We start from the raw sequence: 19715 nt of genomic DNA on the forward strand, positions 1-19715 counted from the left end.
TTTTTTTCACATTCTGTCTCTCACAGTTGAAGTGTACCTCTGGTGCAAATTACCGACCTCTGTCATCATTTTAGGTGGGGGAACTTGCACAATCACAATCGGTGGCTGACTAAATACTTTTTTGCCCCACTGTATTCTGGTGGAGGTTTGTTTGTGAGGTTTTCTTTCAAACTGTTTTTAAAGTTAAAAGCACAAAAGTCATTAAAAAAGACAAAAGAAAAGCAGTTTTGTTTTTCAGTCGGTGTGCTTCAAAGGACTTCAGTTCAACGAATTGATTGAATGTGAAAATTATGTGATTACAAGTGAATCACTGAGCTTTAAGAGTGATCTGCTGTCACCCACCATCATTAAAACACAAAATAGGAAAGCCATTTATTACACAATAAGGACCACTGAGCCTGTTTTAGAGGTTTGTAATAAAGCAATATCTTACATCTGATTGTCACACATCAACACTAGCATTAGGCAAACTTCAGCACCCAACATTTCCAATTTTGAAGAACATGATTGACTCAGCTGTCCCTTTTCAACAAAACATTGGAATATAACCATCTCCTCTGATCACTTAGCAGCTGCAATCATTTCCGCCTAGAAATTCGAACTGTAAGTTGCTATTTTTATTCTGACAGGTCCTGTTTTGAGATTGCTCTGCAGCAATATTTAAAGCAGATGCAAAAGTGCCAAAGTACTAAGCTTGAGTACTTAATGCCTCGTCTTTCTACTGATTAAGATATTTTACAGTTTCGTTTGATTCATAAGGGCTTGATTGTTGCTGTAAATCCATCTTAGATTTGTCAAAGCGACTGCTGACCCATCAGATATATAATGATGTTGCCAAATTGGTCATTTGTATATACAGAAGTGTAAACCTTCATCAAATAATCACACATTACACGGCCTTACAGACTGACCGAACCTTCACTAGTTCACAGACAGAACTGGCAGACCAGGACAAAGATTAAAGATTAAATTCTTACTATTGAGTTATTTCACCCTGAAGCTCATCTAATACCGTTCTAAAGAAAATCGTCTTCAAAATGTGGGTCAGTCCTGGGGAAACGAATGAGATATTCATGCTGTTTTATATCCCATTTATATGCCAATTGGAAAAAAAACTTAATCCACAGCACCATACAGTCCCAGGAGTGTCTACATTTTTAGAATTACCCAGTGGGAATTAAAGTGCCTTCTCTGAAAGTGTTAGAGATCCATGGTGTTTTTTACAGGACCACAAAGAAACTGCTTTCACTTCATTGTCAGATACAGATAGAAAGATACCCTGCAGGTCTAAAAACAGGTTAAATATCAGTCAAGTTCTAAAAGCTTATCTGTTTCAATCAACATATGGTAGAACCTTTAAATTTTAAATTCCCTGAAATTTTCCTGGAATCACCTGTTGGTATTGTACCTTTTCATGTGCTTATCCGACACCCTGTATGTACCATGTATGTTATTCTGCACCAATATTGAAAACCGATGAAAAATGTGTAAATCTGTCAAGAAATACTCCTGTCACATGGAGTAATTCCTGCCACAATAGAGCCTTTGGGTTATAGCTTAGCTCGCATCATGTTGAAAGGCTTCAGGGCAATCAGCATCCTGTTTGAAGACATCTGGCTGGTATGATTACAGCTCAGTGTTACTCGCACTCTGACATCAGCATAAAGCATCTATCAGTGCTCTAATGTGGCGCACTGCATTAAAAATTCAAAATGTTACACATCCATTTTTGTGGAAGTAAAAAATTGCCTAAACGGTCCTCCTGAGTGCCTCTAAAAACACAGAGGATCTCTCTGTATAAGTGTTTTTTGTTTGTTTGCTTTCGTTGTTGTTGTTTTTTTAACCAGGCACTGAAAACAGACCAACATTTTAAATGCTGAAGACATTTCATGCTGTTTCCATGTGTGTCCTTGATTTGAAATGAAGGTGAATTTTTACTGCAAGTCTCAGACAGATAAGGGGAGAGAAAAGAGGATGATGAGATCACAAGACAATATTGTGGAAGTGAAAGTTAGGAGAAGAAAGAGGCTTGGATCTAGCTGGGCAGAAAGGAAATGAGCAAGATGAAGAACTAAGTTAAAGAACAAACAGGGCTGAGTGGAAGGAATGAAGAACACAGAATATGTTGGGGAAAAAAGGGAAGGTTTGGCATTTGATATTTCGTCATTTTTAACAGACATTATATGCTTGCTTTTGCAATATTTTCCTAGCGACACAAGATAGGCAAATCTGAAGTCAGATTGAAATAGTGATGTAAAAGGAATAGTGAAGAAGGACAATAAACTGTTGATGTGTTAAAATTAAACACGCTAGAATTTTATGGAAGAAAGAAAGCTGGAACTACATGCAAATTGTAATGTCCAATCCCTGTCTTCTGTAATCACTGTATCACAAAATCCAATGTCATTTTTTTTGGATGTGTGTGCGTGTCTGCATGCAGAGAAGGTACCCTGCGCCCTGGCGATCGTCTCCTCAGTGTGGATGGTGTGCCACTACACAACGCAAACCACAGTGATGCTCTCAGCGTGTTGGCCCAATGTGGCCAGGAAGCCCTGTTCCAAATTGAGTACGATGTAACTATCATCGGTGAGTTCACATGTAGACACACAGACATATGAAAAAAAAAAAGCCAAAATAACAGAGAGAGACACAAATTGAAGCTTGCAGCAAAATTTATTTTTCTCAAATGCCAGTGAAATTTAAAAAAATGTTTTTTTGGGGTTGATTCTTTTGTTGTGATTGCTGTTGATGTGTTGGCATTTTCTGCCACCTCACGCTAAGGTCTGCCTCATTTTTCTGGGTAAAACAGCTCAGTTTAACTTGCCCAAAAAGCACTGCAAGCAATCCCCTGCTAATCATGTCTGGTTATATTTTCAAGGACATATATGCTCTTAAACTTTTTCACTGTGCTGTTCTTGGTGAAACAGATATTTAAGGTATTTGTACTTTGCTAGATTACTCTAAGATCATTTTAAGACTGTAAGAAGCAGCAAGCAGTAAAAGGTCAAATTATTAAAATAACTTCATTCTTTCCCGTTCAGACTCACTGGCAAATGCATCTGGTCCACTGTTAGTGGAAATAGCCAAATCTCCAGGAGCAACACTAGGCATCACGCTGACTTCAGCCAATCATCAAAACAAACAGGTCATTGTCATCGACCGGGTTAAACCTGGCAGCGTGGTGGACAGGTATGTATCTACATGCTACTCATTCTCCGGGCATTCTCAGTGTTTAAAACCCACTGATGTCTTACAGACCCACAGGAAGTTTCCTTTGGTGTGGGAGCTGTGATGCCCTAGACAGTGAAATTAGTGCAACCAGCCTCAGTCTAACTTAGCATATGTAAGAGAATCCTTGGTGTCACATTTAAACATGCTGGCTAACTGTAATTTTTCACTAAACAGAGTTAATATTCTTAGAAACACAACTGGCATGTATGTGTTTGCATACATGCCAGCTGTAGTTTTGCCTAGATTTACCCTTTAAGTTCTGAGTGAGTTTTGTTCTGTTAGCTGTCAAACTACAACAGAGGATGAAAGAAGCTCTGAGATGTTTCAGATATTAAGACAACATTGTAGCTCAGTACAGTTTAAGTCCACAGTAAGTACTTCGTGGACAGTTTTCACTCTGCAGAACTGTTTCCTTACTTTGTCTGTCTGTCTGGTTGGTTTGTTTGATGCAAAGTTACCATTAAAAGAATATTATGTATTGGAATGCTATAAAAATTACTTTCTTGAGAACAGGGCTAGTGCACAATAATATATAGTTTACACTTTTGCAAACATCTGTCAGCTGTATATTTCTCTTTTGTTGAAAAATGGTGGACTTTATAGTTTCCCCTTCAAGATCTAATTTGATTCTGCTGTTGGATTACAGATTTGCAGTGGTTGCATTTATGTTTACAGCATATCCTCTCTGTGTAAGAAAGACACAGATAAACACACAAAGACTGTGTCCAACCTTATAACTTACACAGACATCAGAAGACGGGATATTGCTTTCAGCTCCAGTCTACCTCTAAAATATACATGAAGCACTTGAACTCTGTGTCAGTGCTGAAATGAGTACTAAAATAACCTCAGTCAACAGGACAAGTTGACTGCAGAGGTCTGTGCTCTGGCACTATTCATTCCCACATGATTGCAAAGTCAGTTTGTAAAATCTAACCCCTGTGTGAAGAGCAGCGATATCATTCTGACCAGCACGGCAGCATGCCGTTGTGAGCTAAGCAGATTAATGTGTTTAGCTTATATACTGTTGGCAAAAGAACAAAAAAAAAGCTTTTCTGAAACAGAATGGAAGCTATTTGTGTTCTGTTTATTTATCCAGTGTATTGTGGCGATAACATTTTGTGCTTATTCTCTTTTTGTCTCCTTTGTATTAGATGTGGAGCACTGCATGCTGGGGATCACCTGCTGTCTATTGATGGGACATCAACAGAGCACTGTACGGTTCTGGAGGCAACACAATTAATAGCAAGCACAACAGAACTGGTTAAATTAGAAATTCTTCCCTCGCATCAAACGAGGTTAACTGGAAAACAGCATGACACGGGTGAGTGTAACAGCTAGGGCCATCAGATTCACAGTAAACTCTTTGGTTATTTTAGTAATCAAAATTTTACAGTTTTATCTGTCAATATTTTATCTGTCATTTGGGTAAAGTTAAAAAAAAAAGCCACTGGTAATTATGGAACAACCTTGTTAAATCATAATGATTCAACTCTGTTTGCGGGCTCAAGCCTCTACTATGATGGCTGATGCTGCCATCTTTTCAGCCTGCTGCATTGCTCTTATTTGAATAGGTATAACTCCTAAAATTGTTAAATTGTCTTTCTACCCATGCACAGCTTTGTTCATCACTCTTCATGTGTAGTATACCTTTGGAGCCAGAGCTTCAGAATCACTTAATCACTTAACAGTTTATTTATTTATTTTAAATATCACTTGCTTTGTTTTGTTTTTGTTGCATACATGTTTATGAAATTAAACAGACATTTTTTGCCAGAGCATGTTGTACTGACATTCAACAGCAGGAAACATAGTTAGATGGCAGTATTTGTAATATTTAGCATGACAAATGCTAATTATTGAAGAACAATGACCATCTGTGTATTTAATTCCTGGTCAGCTCTGATTTGGCAGCTATTAAGTCAGATTCCAAAAAAAAAGCAGAGTAAAAACCACCAAGGAGAGTTTGTTTAGTCTTCACCACAATTAAGTCACCTCATGCATATTTAGCAAATCCGAGTAGCAAAAAAAAAAAAAATCCCATTCATTCCAGTGTCTTTCAGCCTCTTTTTTAAATACAACCCTACTTGAGGAATAATTTGGCCGCAATGGCAACTTTGTTCCTAATTAGCTCACCCATAGCCAAGTGATGGCTTCTCATCTGTGACAGAATTGGTGCCAATGGGTTTAGAGGGGAAATCCTGATTCCAGTAACTAGTTTTTTATCGTATGTTCATGTGTTAATGCTTGCAGCTGAGGCTGCTTAAGTATGACAAGTGTACACATCACACTCACACAATGAATATTGTGAATAAATAGAAACGCATCACAGTCAACACGATCCTCTACTTGTAGACGCTGTATAGCTTTATTTTGTTTTTCCCCAAAACCTTTTTAAAAAAAATCTTTTTTGTTCGAAGAAAATCTTTAATGTGTTTCAGTCGATTAGAGATTCCCAGGAGAGGATGACAGAGATGGGATTAAAGCAACGGCTTTAAGACCGAGAAGAAAAACTAGATATTCTAGACTTGAACTAAACTAAAACCGTTCCATTAGTCTATTTTCAATAGAAACTTTTGTGTGGTGGAAGATCGCTCTCAGCATGAAAACAGACGAAAAAGTGAATGCTGAAAAGAGAAATGGCACATGAATGAGAAATAGAGTGACAGGGAGTGTAAAGGCAAGATGGGATTTAATTAAAGTCATTACACCTCTCTTCCAGCTGTCAAAAACTGCTTACAGCTTGCAACCTCCTCCTATCCGTTGTCCTTTTCCTCTCCTCTCTTCTCTGCCTTTGACTTCTCTTATTCTCTACACGTACCTCATCTCAGAAATGTTCATCTCCTTCCATTTTGAAATGATTTTCTAGTGTTCCTCTTTGCTCTTTTTCTCTTTTATAGCTCTGTTGTGTTCTGGTATTATTTTAAAGTGACAAGAATGTTATTTTTAATAACATTCTTGGAGTTACACGTGTGAACACAGCACACACAGACACACTCGAAAGGTCACCATCTCATCTCATTTGTCTGCAAGAAGCTAAATTTATTCTTTCCTTCTTCTAATCACAGTTTTGTGACCGCCTTTGTGTGTACATGTGTGCATTTGTGTGTGTTAGGAAATGAACACAGCTCATTAGGATACTGATGTCCTTGCAGCAGACCTTAAAGCCAGCTTGCTGCTGCCTTATTAATAGACACTCTGATGAAAGGTTTTGCAGTTGTGTGTGTGAGTAAAGTTTCAGTCGGTTTTCTTGCCACATAGATTACGTTTGGTAAATCTAGACACAAATGTGTCTTAGAATGTTCTCATGTTTTGTGTATCTTCTCATAATATATCATGTGTAAATGAGTATAAGTGTTAATTCAAAGTGGCTTTGTTATGTGTCTGTTGTCTGTGGGCATTTACAGTGTGTGTTACTGCTGCCGTTCCTTGTCAGAAGGACCGTCTCTCCGGTGTGTTTCACTGGACATAATGACTTCATTTTTACCCAAGGAGGATTAGATGAAAAAATGTTTCCTCATTTCACGGATCTCACCCCGAGGTTGCCCAACACTTCCGCTCCTCACACGTCCTGCCATCAGAGTAGTTTAGATAAAAGGCCTCACACGTCGAGGATACAATAGCTCAGCTGGATGGCTGTGACAGCACAGAGTAGCTTCGGATAAACTTCAGAGTTTAGATACACGAGCGTAAAGGGGAATTACACACAAAGCTGTGTAGATTGTCAGGTTGTCAGCCTCGATTGTATCATTAAATTCTCAGTGGGAGTTTCCTCAAAAGAGGTTTTCCCCCAAAACTGAAGAAATGCGAATTTTTAGCAGATGACACAGTCAACTCATTTTTTTTCTTTCTCCATAATGTAATGGGTAACAAGCAAATAGTCACTGATTCAATTCCCGACACAACTTGTCTTTGCGGCTGCGTCAGAAAGGGCATCTGGCATCTGGATTCTGGATTCTGCCAAATCAAACATGTGGAGCCACCTGTTGTGCTCACCACTTGTGACAAAGGGAGCAGCTGAATGTAGCTTAGAGACACTTTTTCATGGACCTAATTAAGTGACAGTGAAATTAGTTTGGATTAAATGCAATACAGTAAGGTATTGAATTATATGTTGTCATATAATAGGTATTTTTGGAAATATGTTCACCTGATTGGTTGGTATGTGAGTGTTAGTAACCCAAAAAGTTTTATATCTCTTTTAATCACAGTTCAGATGAAATTTGTTGTAGAGTTTAAAGGGTTAAAACAACGAAAATATAATTAAAACTTTATATGAATATTTCAGGGAGAAGTAGTTTTAAAAGACTGACCAATTTAAAGTGGAAAAAAATATTAATACATAATATTTTTATTGCACTTTTTGGGGAATGGACATTTATGTCCATTAGGGACCAAGGTGGATGTCTTTTTTAAGGATCTCCAAGGGTTAACTGATAAATGAATGAATCAAGCTGAAAAGTAATGTCATCACTGCCTTAAATACTCACAGCCCACTTTGCTGGTTACATCTGTTGAAGTGCTTATTAACACAAATATCTAATCAACCAAACATACGGCAGCAACTGAATGCTTTGAGGGATATAGACGAAGCCAAGACAACCTGCTGAAGTTCACAGCAGGCTTCAGAATGTGACAGAAAGGTGATTTAAGTGGTTTTGAATATGACATAGTTGTCAGTGCCAGACGGTGCCTGATCCTAGTATTTCAGAAACTACAGATCTTCTGGGATTTTCACAGACAAACATATAGGGTTTAAGTGGTAGATGTGCTGGTGACATTTGAACTACTCTGTGCAGTGGTTACCTGGGTGGCTATGATGTAGGGTCGATTTGCCCCTGGTAGGGTCAAAGCAAATTGGTCCGGGGTGAGCGGCCAGGTGAGGTGAGAGTTACAAGATCTCTGTGAAGAAAACACTGAGGTCTAACGACACGTCAATCAGTATCAGCCTAAAAGATTCAATCCATTGAGGAAAAGTAGATAATGCACAGCTAACTAGCTAAACAGCAAGCAGTTAGAATGGTTTTAATATGAAAAATATACAGATACTGTCTGTGACAGCCCATGGCAATCAAGATTACATGAAGTTCATGGAATGTGTGCTCTGTGTGATCATATTTGGATGAGACACGGGGCAAGACAAGCTGTACACATAACAGGAAGACAGCCATAATGAGAGCTATACCTATTATATAGGTTATAGATGAGTTATTATGTCCGAATCTCTAATTCACAATTTTATAAATTGCAATTCTGTAACATCTGCATTAATTTCTCCTTATCAGTGATCAGAATGGATGATAACTCACCTTCTTGGCAAATAGCAGACATGGTAGGGTACCTCCTACCTATATCTGTGACAATGATTTAGCCTGATAGAAGCCATTTAGTGGGCTGATAGCATAGGAAGAGCAATGCTACATGTACACAAACTTTTAATTTAGGTTCAGACATTTGAATTTTGTTATTATTTTATTATTAAAATTATGTAAGAGTTGGTGTAAGGTTGGTTTAGCCTACACCTAGCCATTGATTTTAGAAGTATTAAAATTCAATGCTCATGTTTCATTGCATGTGTTTTGCAGTCAAGGTTCAGAAGTCGGACCATCCCCACTCCTGGGACCCTTGTGTTAATTACTGTCCCCCTCCAAACTCCACTCTCTGCAACACAAGTTCGACCCTCAATAAATCGTGGACAGCCTCTAACAACAACACAATCAACAACCTTGACTACTGCAAGTGTAAGAACACAAACACAACACAACTTGGTACTACATAAGTAAGACCAGAAATTTTTAGTAGAAGTCTAAATTAAGCTGTATGCATTAATTTAGACTTCATTGCCGAATGGTATTTGGATTATTGATGATGAAAGGGTAAATGAGACATCAAATGTATGCTGCCCAGTGGAATGTATATGTAGTGTTGTTTAAAAAGATATATTTTAAAAATCTCTACATATTTTTAAGACTATTTAAAGCATGTCTCTATGAATTCCCATCTTGTGATTCAAAGATAAGCATCATAAGCATATATTTTAAATATACGTGGCATTGTGCAGTGCAGTGTCTTTGGTCATGTGGAAATATGACAAGAAAACTAGAGGTTTCGAAAGAGGCCCAAGCAAGCACAAGGAGAGCATATACATTTCTCACCAAACCCAATACCTTACAGCTGTGAGACAACACTGCTAACTACTCAGCCGCCATGCTGTGAAAATAAAGCACCAAACAAGAAAATTTTACCTGACATATCCATGTTTGCGGTATTTAACATGTGCTCTTTGACTCTTTGTTTTCCTTTTCCATTTCCCAGACAAAGAAGGAGATTTATTAGCATCTACTTCTTCGGTTTTTTAATTTAATTCTTAAAAGTCTAATTTATTGCTCATGTATTGCAATATTGAAAATACACTTCTGTTCCCTCACTCTTTTTTTGCAGCTCTTGTATCAGCCAGTTTCTCTCCTGCCTCTACAACCACTTCTGGCCCCAGCAGCCAGAGCTCGAGCACGTTACCCAGGCCCACTGTTCCCATGAGTCCCCGTAATTCACTGCTTAAACGGCGGCAGAGAAAGAAAGAGCATAAGAGCTCCTGTAGGTTCCATCTCCCTGTGTCTTTGCATGATGGATCTAATTTCCCAGAAGGGATGAAACTAACTGTAATCTATGTGTCTGTGTGTTTTTAGTGTCCCTGGCCTCCAGTTCGGTGGGTCCAGGTGGTCAGGTGGTTCATGTAGAGACCAGTGAGGTTGTCTTAACAGGTGACCCACTGAACGGCTTTGGTGTACAACTACAGGGAGGAATATTTGCCACCGAAACGCTGTCAGCACCACCACTTATTCGATTCATAGAGCCTGACAGCTCTGCAGAGAGGTGAGCGTGCATGCTGACCCAGTCATAAGGATGTACGTTTGTGGCATAAATTAAATCTAAACTACAATAACTGTCATCTGTAGCTTTTTCACTGCAATATCAAATTTAGTCTGACTTTTTTTTTTTTTGGCACTACAATGTCAAAAGTCTTGTTTTTGTTTCCCTGCTTTGTGATTCACTGCCCCACCGTCATTGTTTTATTTCTGGTTCCCAGCTAGCCATGTTTCCACCTGTGTCTGTGTCTTTAGTCAGTCTTTTGTGGACATATAGTCACAGGCTTTTCTTGTGTCGCTAATTTGTGCCTCTGAGTCACTTCCATTCTTTGTCTTATCATTGACCTAAAAATCAATTTTAGTATGCTACACTGTTTCAATTCCAAAATGCATCTGGAAGAGAGAGGACAGAAGTGGCTTGTCAGAAGGGATATATAGAAGGTGCACAGGTGTATCCTTTGTGCAAGTGTTTTCAACCTCATTGTCTATAAGAGGCATGACACACAGTTGGCATATACAAACATGATGGAAAGAGGACTCTTCAAATAACTCATTCCTTTAAGCAACAATCCTGTGTGGAAATAAAAATGAATAAAAAAAACTATAACATCTCACATTGTCTCATCTTGTGAATTTGAGTAAAAGTGACCCTACATTAAATACAAATCTGCCATAAGCACAGTTATATCTGAGATCTGAAAATACAGCAGTAGTTGGACTATGCAAGTACTTAAATTTATATTGTGCTTTCCTAGTCTTAGTGATTCCTCAGTGCTTCTAATTACACTTTAACCATACATACAGACATTATTTTATTCCATCAATATCAAGCACCGCACCTCACACCTGTGGGCAATTTAGAATTACAAGTTAACCAAACTGCATGTCTTTAGACTGTGGAAAGAAACCAGAGTAGCCAGAAGAAACCCACACAGCCCAGGGAGAGCATGAAAAATCTACGCAGAAAGAGCCTTGCTGGGAACCTTCTTGCTGTGAGGTGACAGTGCTAAGCACTGTATCACCACGCCACCCTATTTCAGATCTCATGTCTATTACAAGGCACCACCCTTCAACACACCCTCTTTCCTTATTATGACTATTTTAGATTCAAGATTCAAGAGCTTTATTGTCAATACACAGTATACAGGTACCGAAATGCTGTTTCACCCCAAGCCCCCCATGGTGCATTTATAAGTATATAAAAGATATATCTCCAAGAGATATAAAACTAGGATTTACAAATAAATAACATGCTAAATTTCGGTAAAATTAAGGGATAAAAAGGTACTAATTACAAACTATACAATGCTATACAATACTATAATGCTAACTATACAATACTAAATGTACGATAAATAAAGACAGGGACAGAAACAATACAAAGTGGATTGTGCGGTAGGTATTGAATACCAGGTTCAAGTAGTTGTCCGGATATTGTAGACGAGACAGGACAAAGACATGTGCAAGATGCAAAATGTGCAAATATAGTATTATTTAGATGTGTGTTCAGTAGCTATGGGACTTATATGCACCATATTTTATCACTCCTATACTGCTTTGAGATTTCCACATGATATTTCAAAGACTAACTAGTGCTTGTCTCTGTGGAGCAAATATGGTAGCAACATGGTGGCAAAGTCAAAGTATCCTTTGAACTCTGTCACTGTTTCGTATAAAATACACCCAGACATGACATATAAAGTTTTAAGATTCCTTAAAACCACCTTTCTTATTAATTTGACCCACATTGGTGCATGTAAAAACTGTTAATAGACATGGGTAAAATATGACCTTTCCTCACAGTTATAGTGTAGTAAAATTATAGATGTGTAATTTAAAAACTTTGTAACAGGATGTTCACTTGTATTTGTGTAGTTGTACAACAACTGTACAAATGGCCTTCTGTTTGTTTGAGGACAAATGCCGACTTTAATGTTGCATTAACAGAGTTTTAGTTAGCTTCCCTGTGTGTGTTTGGATGTCAGTGTTAGTGTGGGTGGGTGTGTTAGACTGATGTTTTGGTGTATTAGCAGCTCTTCTTGGCTCTGTATTATGTGTGGGTGTTTAAATGTTTGGAAGAATTTCTGTGCATGAGTAGGGTTTTTTTGTGAACACTGACATGCAAGTGTGTGCGTGCCCACAGTCTTCTGCATGCTTATGTCTGCTGTTTCTCAGTAATTTGTTCACAACTTCATTTAAGTCTCTGTATGAATTCTTAGTCGTGTCTGGATCATGATGCTGTGCTTATGTCCGTGTCCATTGATTGATGTTGATGTTTCCATCATATTAACAGCTTCTGTAAGTGCTGGGTGTGTTTCGGCACCCTGAGGCCACACTCCCTACTCCATTAGCGCCCACACTAACAACACTAATTAGCTAGCTTCCCTTTGCCCACTCTGGAGGAATCGATAAGTACCTTTCTTTCCGCTTGGCAGTGTGAATCCAAATAACCCCCTTTACACCACCCCGAATTACAATTATCCACAACTTATAGCCTTTAAAACTGTACGATTTGTGCAGCAGTGGTCTGTGGAGCTCTTTTTAAGGTTTTAACCTGTAATTATTTTCCTTTGGTGCTGCGAATGCTGGAAGATTTGTTTTGTAAATGGTAGACCATTTGCCATAATTTAAAATGTGTATATTGTACCACTAAAGAATTCTATATTTAATGTTTATTTTTGAAAAAGGAAGGGGCCAAAAAAAAAATCAGACTATTAATAAAAGATTCAAAAAGCATAAACCTAGTTATGCTCCAGTAATTTCTTGCCTTATTTGGCCCTTTTCCCCAAAAATGATAATGGCATAGAGAGTAATATTAAGACAGCAGGGAGCCACGTTATCTGCCTGTGTACACAAACCACCATGAGAACTCCATACATACAGATTTATGTAAGGTGGAGTGTATTTTACATGTTTTAATATAATAAAAATACTAAAATTTTAGTCGTACTTTCAAATTTCAAGTGCACAGTCAACTATTACAATGGAAGATTGCATAGTGATGAGCAAACAGAGAGCACTAAAAACAGAAAAAAACACAGCAAAGTAAATGTTAAACAAACAGCCACACAAAAATGGGTCAGTTATCAAACAGCAGTTTGAAGGTGGATGTTCACTGTAATAATTGGAACTTGATATTGTTGCCAAATTTAGAAGCAGCGTGAGTTTGACAAAACAACTATTTGTATCCTAATCCCACTTTAACTTGTTTAGTTCTGCACATTTACAGTCCTGATGATGAAGGTTTGTCTGGGATTATAAATATGACTAGTTGTTGTTAAAGTAACTTTTATCATTTGGCTTCAGTTAAGGTTAGAAGATGAAAATTAAATTATTAGTGTAAATTAATACGACAGCAAGGCAGTCATAGGGCTGCACTAAACAGAATGAAAAAATGAGACAACGAAAGCGAAGAAAGGACTTGGGGTTCTTGAACAATTAATGGGAAATGGAGGAGAAAGAACGACAGGAATGAGAGCTATGGCAGACCATTTTATCCTCGGTAAATCATAATGAAGATGTCTGGCTGTATATTAATACAAGTCACCCACTCGTGGCTTAATGGAAGATACAGTGCCTCATTTGTGCATGTATGTCACATGAAAGAAAAAACCTAGATGTCCTGGAAATCTATAGGGCACCAACTACATTACAGTGAGGCCGAATTAAACGGAGACAAAAACATTTCATCTTCATTTTCTTCTGTCAGATGTCACCTTCGTGCAGAAGTGGATAACTGTTGTAATAATTTCATTGCAAGAAGGAACATGGCTTTGGGTCAATTCTAGGAGTTGACATTTCACCCTTAAGCCATAAAATTTACTAGCAGCTTTTGCATTTATGTTAACAAAAGTTACCCAAAAACACTCCATATTTCTATTGTTTAGCCAGTTTTGTGTTTCAAAGTCACACGTTTAAGCTACTCAAATATTTACCTTCCTTTGCTTTTCTTAGCCACACATTGCATTTGTTTTTAATTTCTTCTGAAGCTCACTGCATGAGCTATCTTATTCTGTTAGGCTGGAGTATTATAGTCTGACTCACAGACGGGGATCTTCTCAGCAAGTTTTTCCTTCCAGATCCTTGAAAAGCAAGAAAGCTGGAATTGCTTTAAGTCTGAATAAACAGTGACATATTAATAATATCAGAGGATAATATATCAACAGAAAAGGCACATGATTCCTGAATTGAATAGTCACAGGTAATGCGCTTTGATTTAATTCCAACAGTCGTTTATTTAATGAGCAGCCAGGGTTGGTGTATTTTGGAAATAATAGCTAAACAGCAGCATAAAAGCCACAGTATCTAAAAATAATGTGAAATGTAACACAGTGGGGAGTCATAAGCTTACGCTCCTGTCATCTGTCTGTAAAACGAATTGAAGGAGGGGGAAAAATTCCAGATAGGGCAGCTACTGACAGTTAGCAAACATAAATGCCTGAATTTTTATTCTCCCCTTGGGACCAGTTTGACCCTGGAGGTAATCATATTAAATAGGCATAGACAATAGCGAGACAAACAGGCTTTATTTCAGGCAGCAGGATCTGACAGCTTGTGTGAACATAATGCTGAGTGTGGTGTACTGCCTGAGTGAGCTGATGTTTGGAAAGTTCTTGAAACCGTGGTCTCGCGCTCCAGTAGATCGTCCTTGTAAACAAATAACTGGAGAACTTCAGTTTAGTTCAAGCCACTCCAAAATGACAGTTTTCCTCTCCATTGAAAAAAACTTCTCTTCCTTTTAAAACCCAGCAAGATGTCAGTCCTAATAGTGATTACAGTTTATCACAAAAAGGTGTCTTGCCTTATGGAAACGTATACTTTGTTTTTAATCTCATCTCATTGTTGATGATGCATGGATATGAAACACAGGGAAATGAATTATATGTAGAGTTGTACTACATGCTCATATGTATCCTTGTGATATATATAGGAACAGGACCAAAGATTTTAAATCTTTACTTTTACATTTATGTTTATATTAATCATTATATCAACCCCAACCCTAATTCTGAGCTTTATCCCATGAAAATCACTAAATACATTTAGTACTCTTGTAGGTGAGATAGGTTTGTTGTTACCATTATTTGTGTCTTTGCAAAGTTTCTGTCAGAGTACTCTGTGGACTACTTCTTCATATTTAAACCAACAGTCCAGAGTACTTTAAATCCATTCAGTGTGAGACCAGAATTTATGAGTTTTGTTTTAAAAGCAAGAAAACCTCATTCAGATTCACACTGGTTATTAGTTAATACTACCAAAACTTTCTTAGCACAATGCATGTACATGTGAATGACAAATCAAAGAGGAAATGTGTTGTTTATGTGTTGCTTTTTAGTCTTTCTGCAGTTTTGTAAGAGTTTTTTTTTTGTTTTTTTTACATCCTGAGAGCATCACAGAAAACTGAAAAAGAGAAATCATTTTAAAACAAAAACCTTACTGGAAGTTGTAGATAGGGGAGAAACTATTACACACTTTGCTGCACTGGTAAAATAAAATGAGGGCTGGAGAGTTTTTGTTTTGCTTTTTCCACTTTTTTCTCTGCAACCTGTCAAGCATGGAAGCATTGCTTTTCCAATCACTAAAGCATCTTGATTTTCTCTTAGGTGTGGCCTGCTGCAGGTAGGAGACCGTCTTCTGTCGATCAATGGAATCCCCACAGAAGACGGCACACTCGAGGAAGCCAATCAGCTCCTCCGAGATGCTGCATTGACCAATAAGGTCACACTGGAAATAGAGTTTGATGTAGCAGGTTTGTAAACTTGGCAAAACGTTTTAGACCTTATACCATGTCACACATGCACCATACATATTCCTTGCTAATTTGTGAAGCCTGAAAAACGTTTTCACAAAATAGAAAGACACCTTTGTGTTCTTTAATAGCTCCCATTTAAGACATACCTTTGTTTAAAAAGCACATATAATCTCATTTTCACAGACTGGATATACTGGTGAGATTCCTGTGCTGTGAGCTTTTGTGTTAGCACAGGCAGGATTAGACAGAATAAATACAGCTCTTCACTGCAGAGCATGGCACCATTGACATGCTGTCAACCTCTGTGGAAAGTATGAAGAGTTCATTCAGGGTCTTTATTTCTGATTTCTCTGTAGAAGAAAAGTCTCAACAGATTCCATTTTGGAAAATGTTAAACTCGGATTAGGATTACATCAATCCAAGATTATTTTTTAGGAATCAAATTACATTAAATAAATACAGTGTAGTGCTTCTTTTGAAGGGAATCTGTTCAGTACTATAATTTCATCATTCTAGTAAGTGAAGGCTGAATGACCTGCTTTCTTTTTTAACTTTGATATAATTTTTCAAAAAGTCATTTTTGTTTTTTTGTTGTTATTCATAATAATGATTCAAAAGAGACTTGGTAAAAAAAATACATGTGTAGTATAATGGAATTATACATCCAGGCATGTACTTTTACACCTGTAAGTGTAAAAAGTCCTTGTGAAAAAATAAAGTACTGTGCAGTTTAGGTAGTCAGTGGGAATTTTCAAACAATTTAAGTGTTTGATTGAGGTCTCTGCAGTTATTAATAGTAGCTTTTTCACTCATTGAGTTATATGGCTAGCAGATAATTTGGAGGTAAAGGATGCTCATAACTAACTCTATAAATTAAAAAGAATAGATTTATTAGATCTACTGATAATAACCCTAAATTTGGGTGGTACGTATTCACCTAGTGTTATATTTATATTGGTTTTTGTTTGCTTGATTGTTAGTGTGTTTTCCTTTTTAACTACTTTGAGTAGATTTGTTTTGTTGTCTGCTTTCCTGCACAAGCTGTTCAGGAAATTAAATGACCTTTTCTTGGTGAGCGAAACAAACTCTAAAGTAAGAAACAGATCCAAGTAAGGAGTCAGAAAGCCTTACGTAGTTGCTGTGCTTACAGTTTTAAAGGTGTTTTACTGGTAGAATTAGTATTTACTCCTGTAGGCAAACAATGAGGATTTACAGTCCCCGTTTGCCATGTAGGAGAGTATTATCTGTTTCTTTTTACATTACTTGTTTCTCTGGTTATGCTTAAGTGTGTGTCTGTGTTTCTGTTGCAGAATCAGTGGTGCCAAGCAGTGGTACTTTCCACGTCAAGCTGCCGAAGAAAAGAGGAGTGGAACTGGGGCTCACCATCAGTGGTAGGAACACACACACTTGAAACATTTTTCATGTGATCCACTTTTTGTTTTGAACAGCTGCTGGCAGAATGTTTAAAATTCATTCGACCACCCACATGCATTTTTTATGATAACAAAGTCTGCAGAGAAGCTAAGCTATAAATTCCAACAATGTTTATTAAATGCTGTAGATATTGTTTGTCTTTCTGGTGCCACTAGCATTACACTGTGTGTCCAGCATCTTTTCAGTTAGAGATAAGTCACTTAGTTTCAACTGAGGAAAATCTACACAAAATCTCTACAGTGATGTTTTTGACTAAGCTTTGAACTTCACTTCAATGGTCCATTGTGGAGAAGAGACAGTTGAGAGGAAAAGGTATACTTTGGATTCCATCTCCTGATTCTTCCAACTTCATCTATGATCATGAGCTTTAAGTAGCGACCAAAAGAAAGAGATCCTAAGTGATCAAAATCAGTTTTCTCCATAGATCTGTTGGGTTCAGACACCACACTGCTATGCAATAACTATGCATGCAATTATCAGATGGACTTCAAAGCAGAAAAACATGAATGACTGCTCACCTGTTGTTTGTCTATGTTCACAGCCTAAGACAGCCCTGCATTAGGGGACAGGTTCCAAAATTTTAAGGCGGGCTCGCAGTAGAACTAGACCTCCTTTTCATCAAAAGATGTCCTCTGAGGTAGTGCGGGGATTTAATAAGGATGCCTCCTGGGTACCTTCCTTTAGAGATTCTCCAGGCTTGGAGGAGATCCAAGTGTAGACCCAGAACTCACTGGAGAAAATATATATCTCATCTGAGCTGGAGCATCAGGGAATCCCCCTGCAGGGAACTGTAAAAGGACGTCTGAATTACTGATGAGCCTGGTGCCGCTGCAATAAAGAAAAGAAATTGAAGCTAAACTTTGTGGCAGCAGTTCATAGGTTGATGTTAGTTTGAATTCGAGTGCACAAGGTCAGGGTTAATTTTTCCTAGTTTTTGTGAAACACATTTCTCGGTATCATTAAATATACTATGAGATGAACAAAAATACTGGCTATGAGCTACCCGCTAACATCAATGGTCAACCTCACTGTGTGTTAAATAAATAGGAGTAAATTTATGTTGCAGAATCCATAGAGCCTTTCCAAAGTTGATGTTCAAAAAGAACACATGGGCGCAATGATCAGTGGTCATGTAGTGTATACAGTACAATGTCGCCTTAAACATTTGTAATCAAAAATAAAAGCACACACTTGCGCATTTACCCTGCAGACTTGGAATTATTCTGCCAGTCAAAAGTGGTTATTGAGAAAGTAATTCATCACACGCTAACTGTATCTGTAAAGCTTTATAGCACAGTCTTCATTCTTCACTGGGAATGACCTAAATTCAGTGTTTAATTATACCTAGCCTGGAATGTGGGTATAATGTAGTGTTCCACGCTGTATTATTTTAAGAAGCATTAGCTCAGTGACAGGCGAAATACTGAACCTGACACATTTTTAAATATTTAAAGAGAAGATAATTGAAGACGGCTGGGCCCCAGCAATTTTGCTGGAGGTTGTGTGGAAGAAAACAAGCAGGCAATGCCTATTTTTTTTTCTTGTCCACTATGTTGAATTTCTTTAAAGAAAATATGCACTTTTTATGTCTAGGATTTTGGGCCTTAACTTAATATGTTATATATTTTTTAATGGTGATGTAAATCATTGTCTGTGTTTTGGAGTAAATACTAAATCGAGGTGTGATATCTGGCTCCTAAAGATTGTAAAAATACTGCCTGTAAAAATGCTGTCATTAAATCCTCAGAGAAAACCTGCTTTTGTGTATCTTTTTGGCGTTGCCAGTTCCACATGCCCCCTTTGTCCACTCAACATGATTGGGGGGTACTGAAGGAGATGCAGCTGTGAATGTACTTTCTTTTAGTCTCTCTTATTTTCTCTCTATCCCTTCTTACATTAGGCATCAGTGCTAAAAACCTTGTGTGCACCTTGTGTGTATCTGCACATGCCTACTATGCCTGCCTCTGATGTTTGCTGATACCAAGTGATATTTCATATCCCTGCCACACATTTGCATTTAAAAGTGCTGTATATATATATCGTGTAAGAAAAATAGCTGAAGACATAAGCACCGCAGAAACAGTGCAGCTCTCTTAAGTTATTTCTGCAAACCAGTCCTACAGGATAACTGAGAGTATACTATAGTGTAACTATAGCGAGTCTAAGCGCATAAAAACATTTTTGTCCTTATTTCAACTTTCCTAGCTAAAGAGACAGGATGTTTGAGCTATCATGTAAATCAAATGTCCAAATCAAACCAATTCTCTTACCTCTGGTCATTTTCAGCCCTGAAATGTGGGATTTTATTATTTAGTTACTCCCTTGTTCTTCAGTGACATTGTAGTGATGTGTTATAGTTGTAACTAAATAACTAATGATAATAACCTCAAATTAAGTTATATTGTCACAATTCTGATGTATGGTGTATATAA

The 19715-nt window shown here is 37.6% G+C and overlaps 1 protein-coding gene across 1 annotated transcript in view; it reads left to right on the forward strand.

Annotated features, from left to right (window-relative positions):
• grip2b (glutamate receptor interacting protein 2b) overlaps positions 1 to 19715 on the forward strand; it is a 162835-nt gene that overhangs the window by 122589 nt on the left and 20531 nt on the right. Inside the window, exons 6-13 of the mRNA XM_005724734.1 lie at positions 2441 to 2586; positions 3042 to 3189; positions 4386 to 4555; positions 8817 to 8972; positions 9673 to 9825; positions 9918 to 10104; positions 15701 to 15846; positions 17160 to 17240. Coding sequence (XP_005724791.1) covers positions 2441 to 2586; positions 3042 to 3189; positions 4386 to 4555; positions 8817 to 8972; positions 9673 to 9825; positions 9918 to 10104; positions 15701 to 15846; positions 17160 to 17240 — 1187 coding nt within the window. The remainder of the gene's footprint in view (positions 1 to 2440; positions 2587 to 3041; positions 3190 to 4385; positions 4556 to 8816; positions 8973 to 9672; positions 9826 to 9917; positions 10105 to 15700; positions 15847 to 17159; positions 17241 to 19715) is intronic.

The sequence above is a fragment of the Pundamilia nyererei genome, unplaced genomic scaffold (assembly GCF_000239375.1).
Source record: "Pundamilia nyererei isolate P.nyererei 1_Seehausen unplaced genomic scaffold, PunNye1.0 scaffold00012, whole genome shotgun sequence".
NCBI lineage: Eukaryota > Metazoa > Chordata > Actinopteri > Cichliformes > Cichlidae > Pundamilia > Pundamilia nyererei.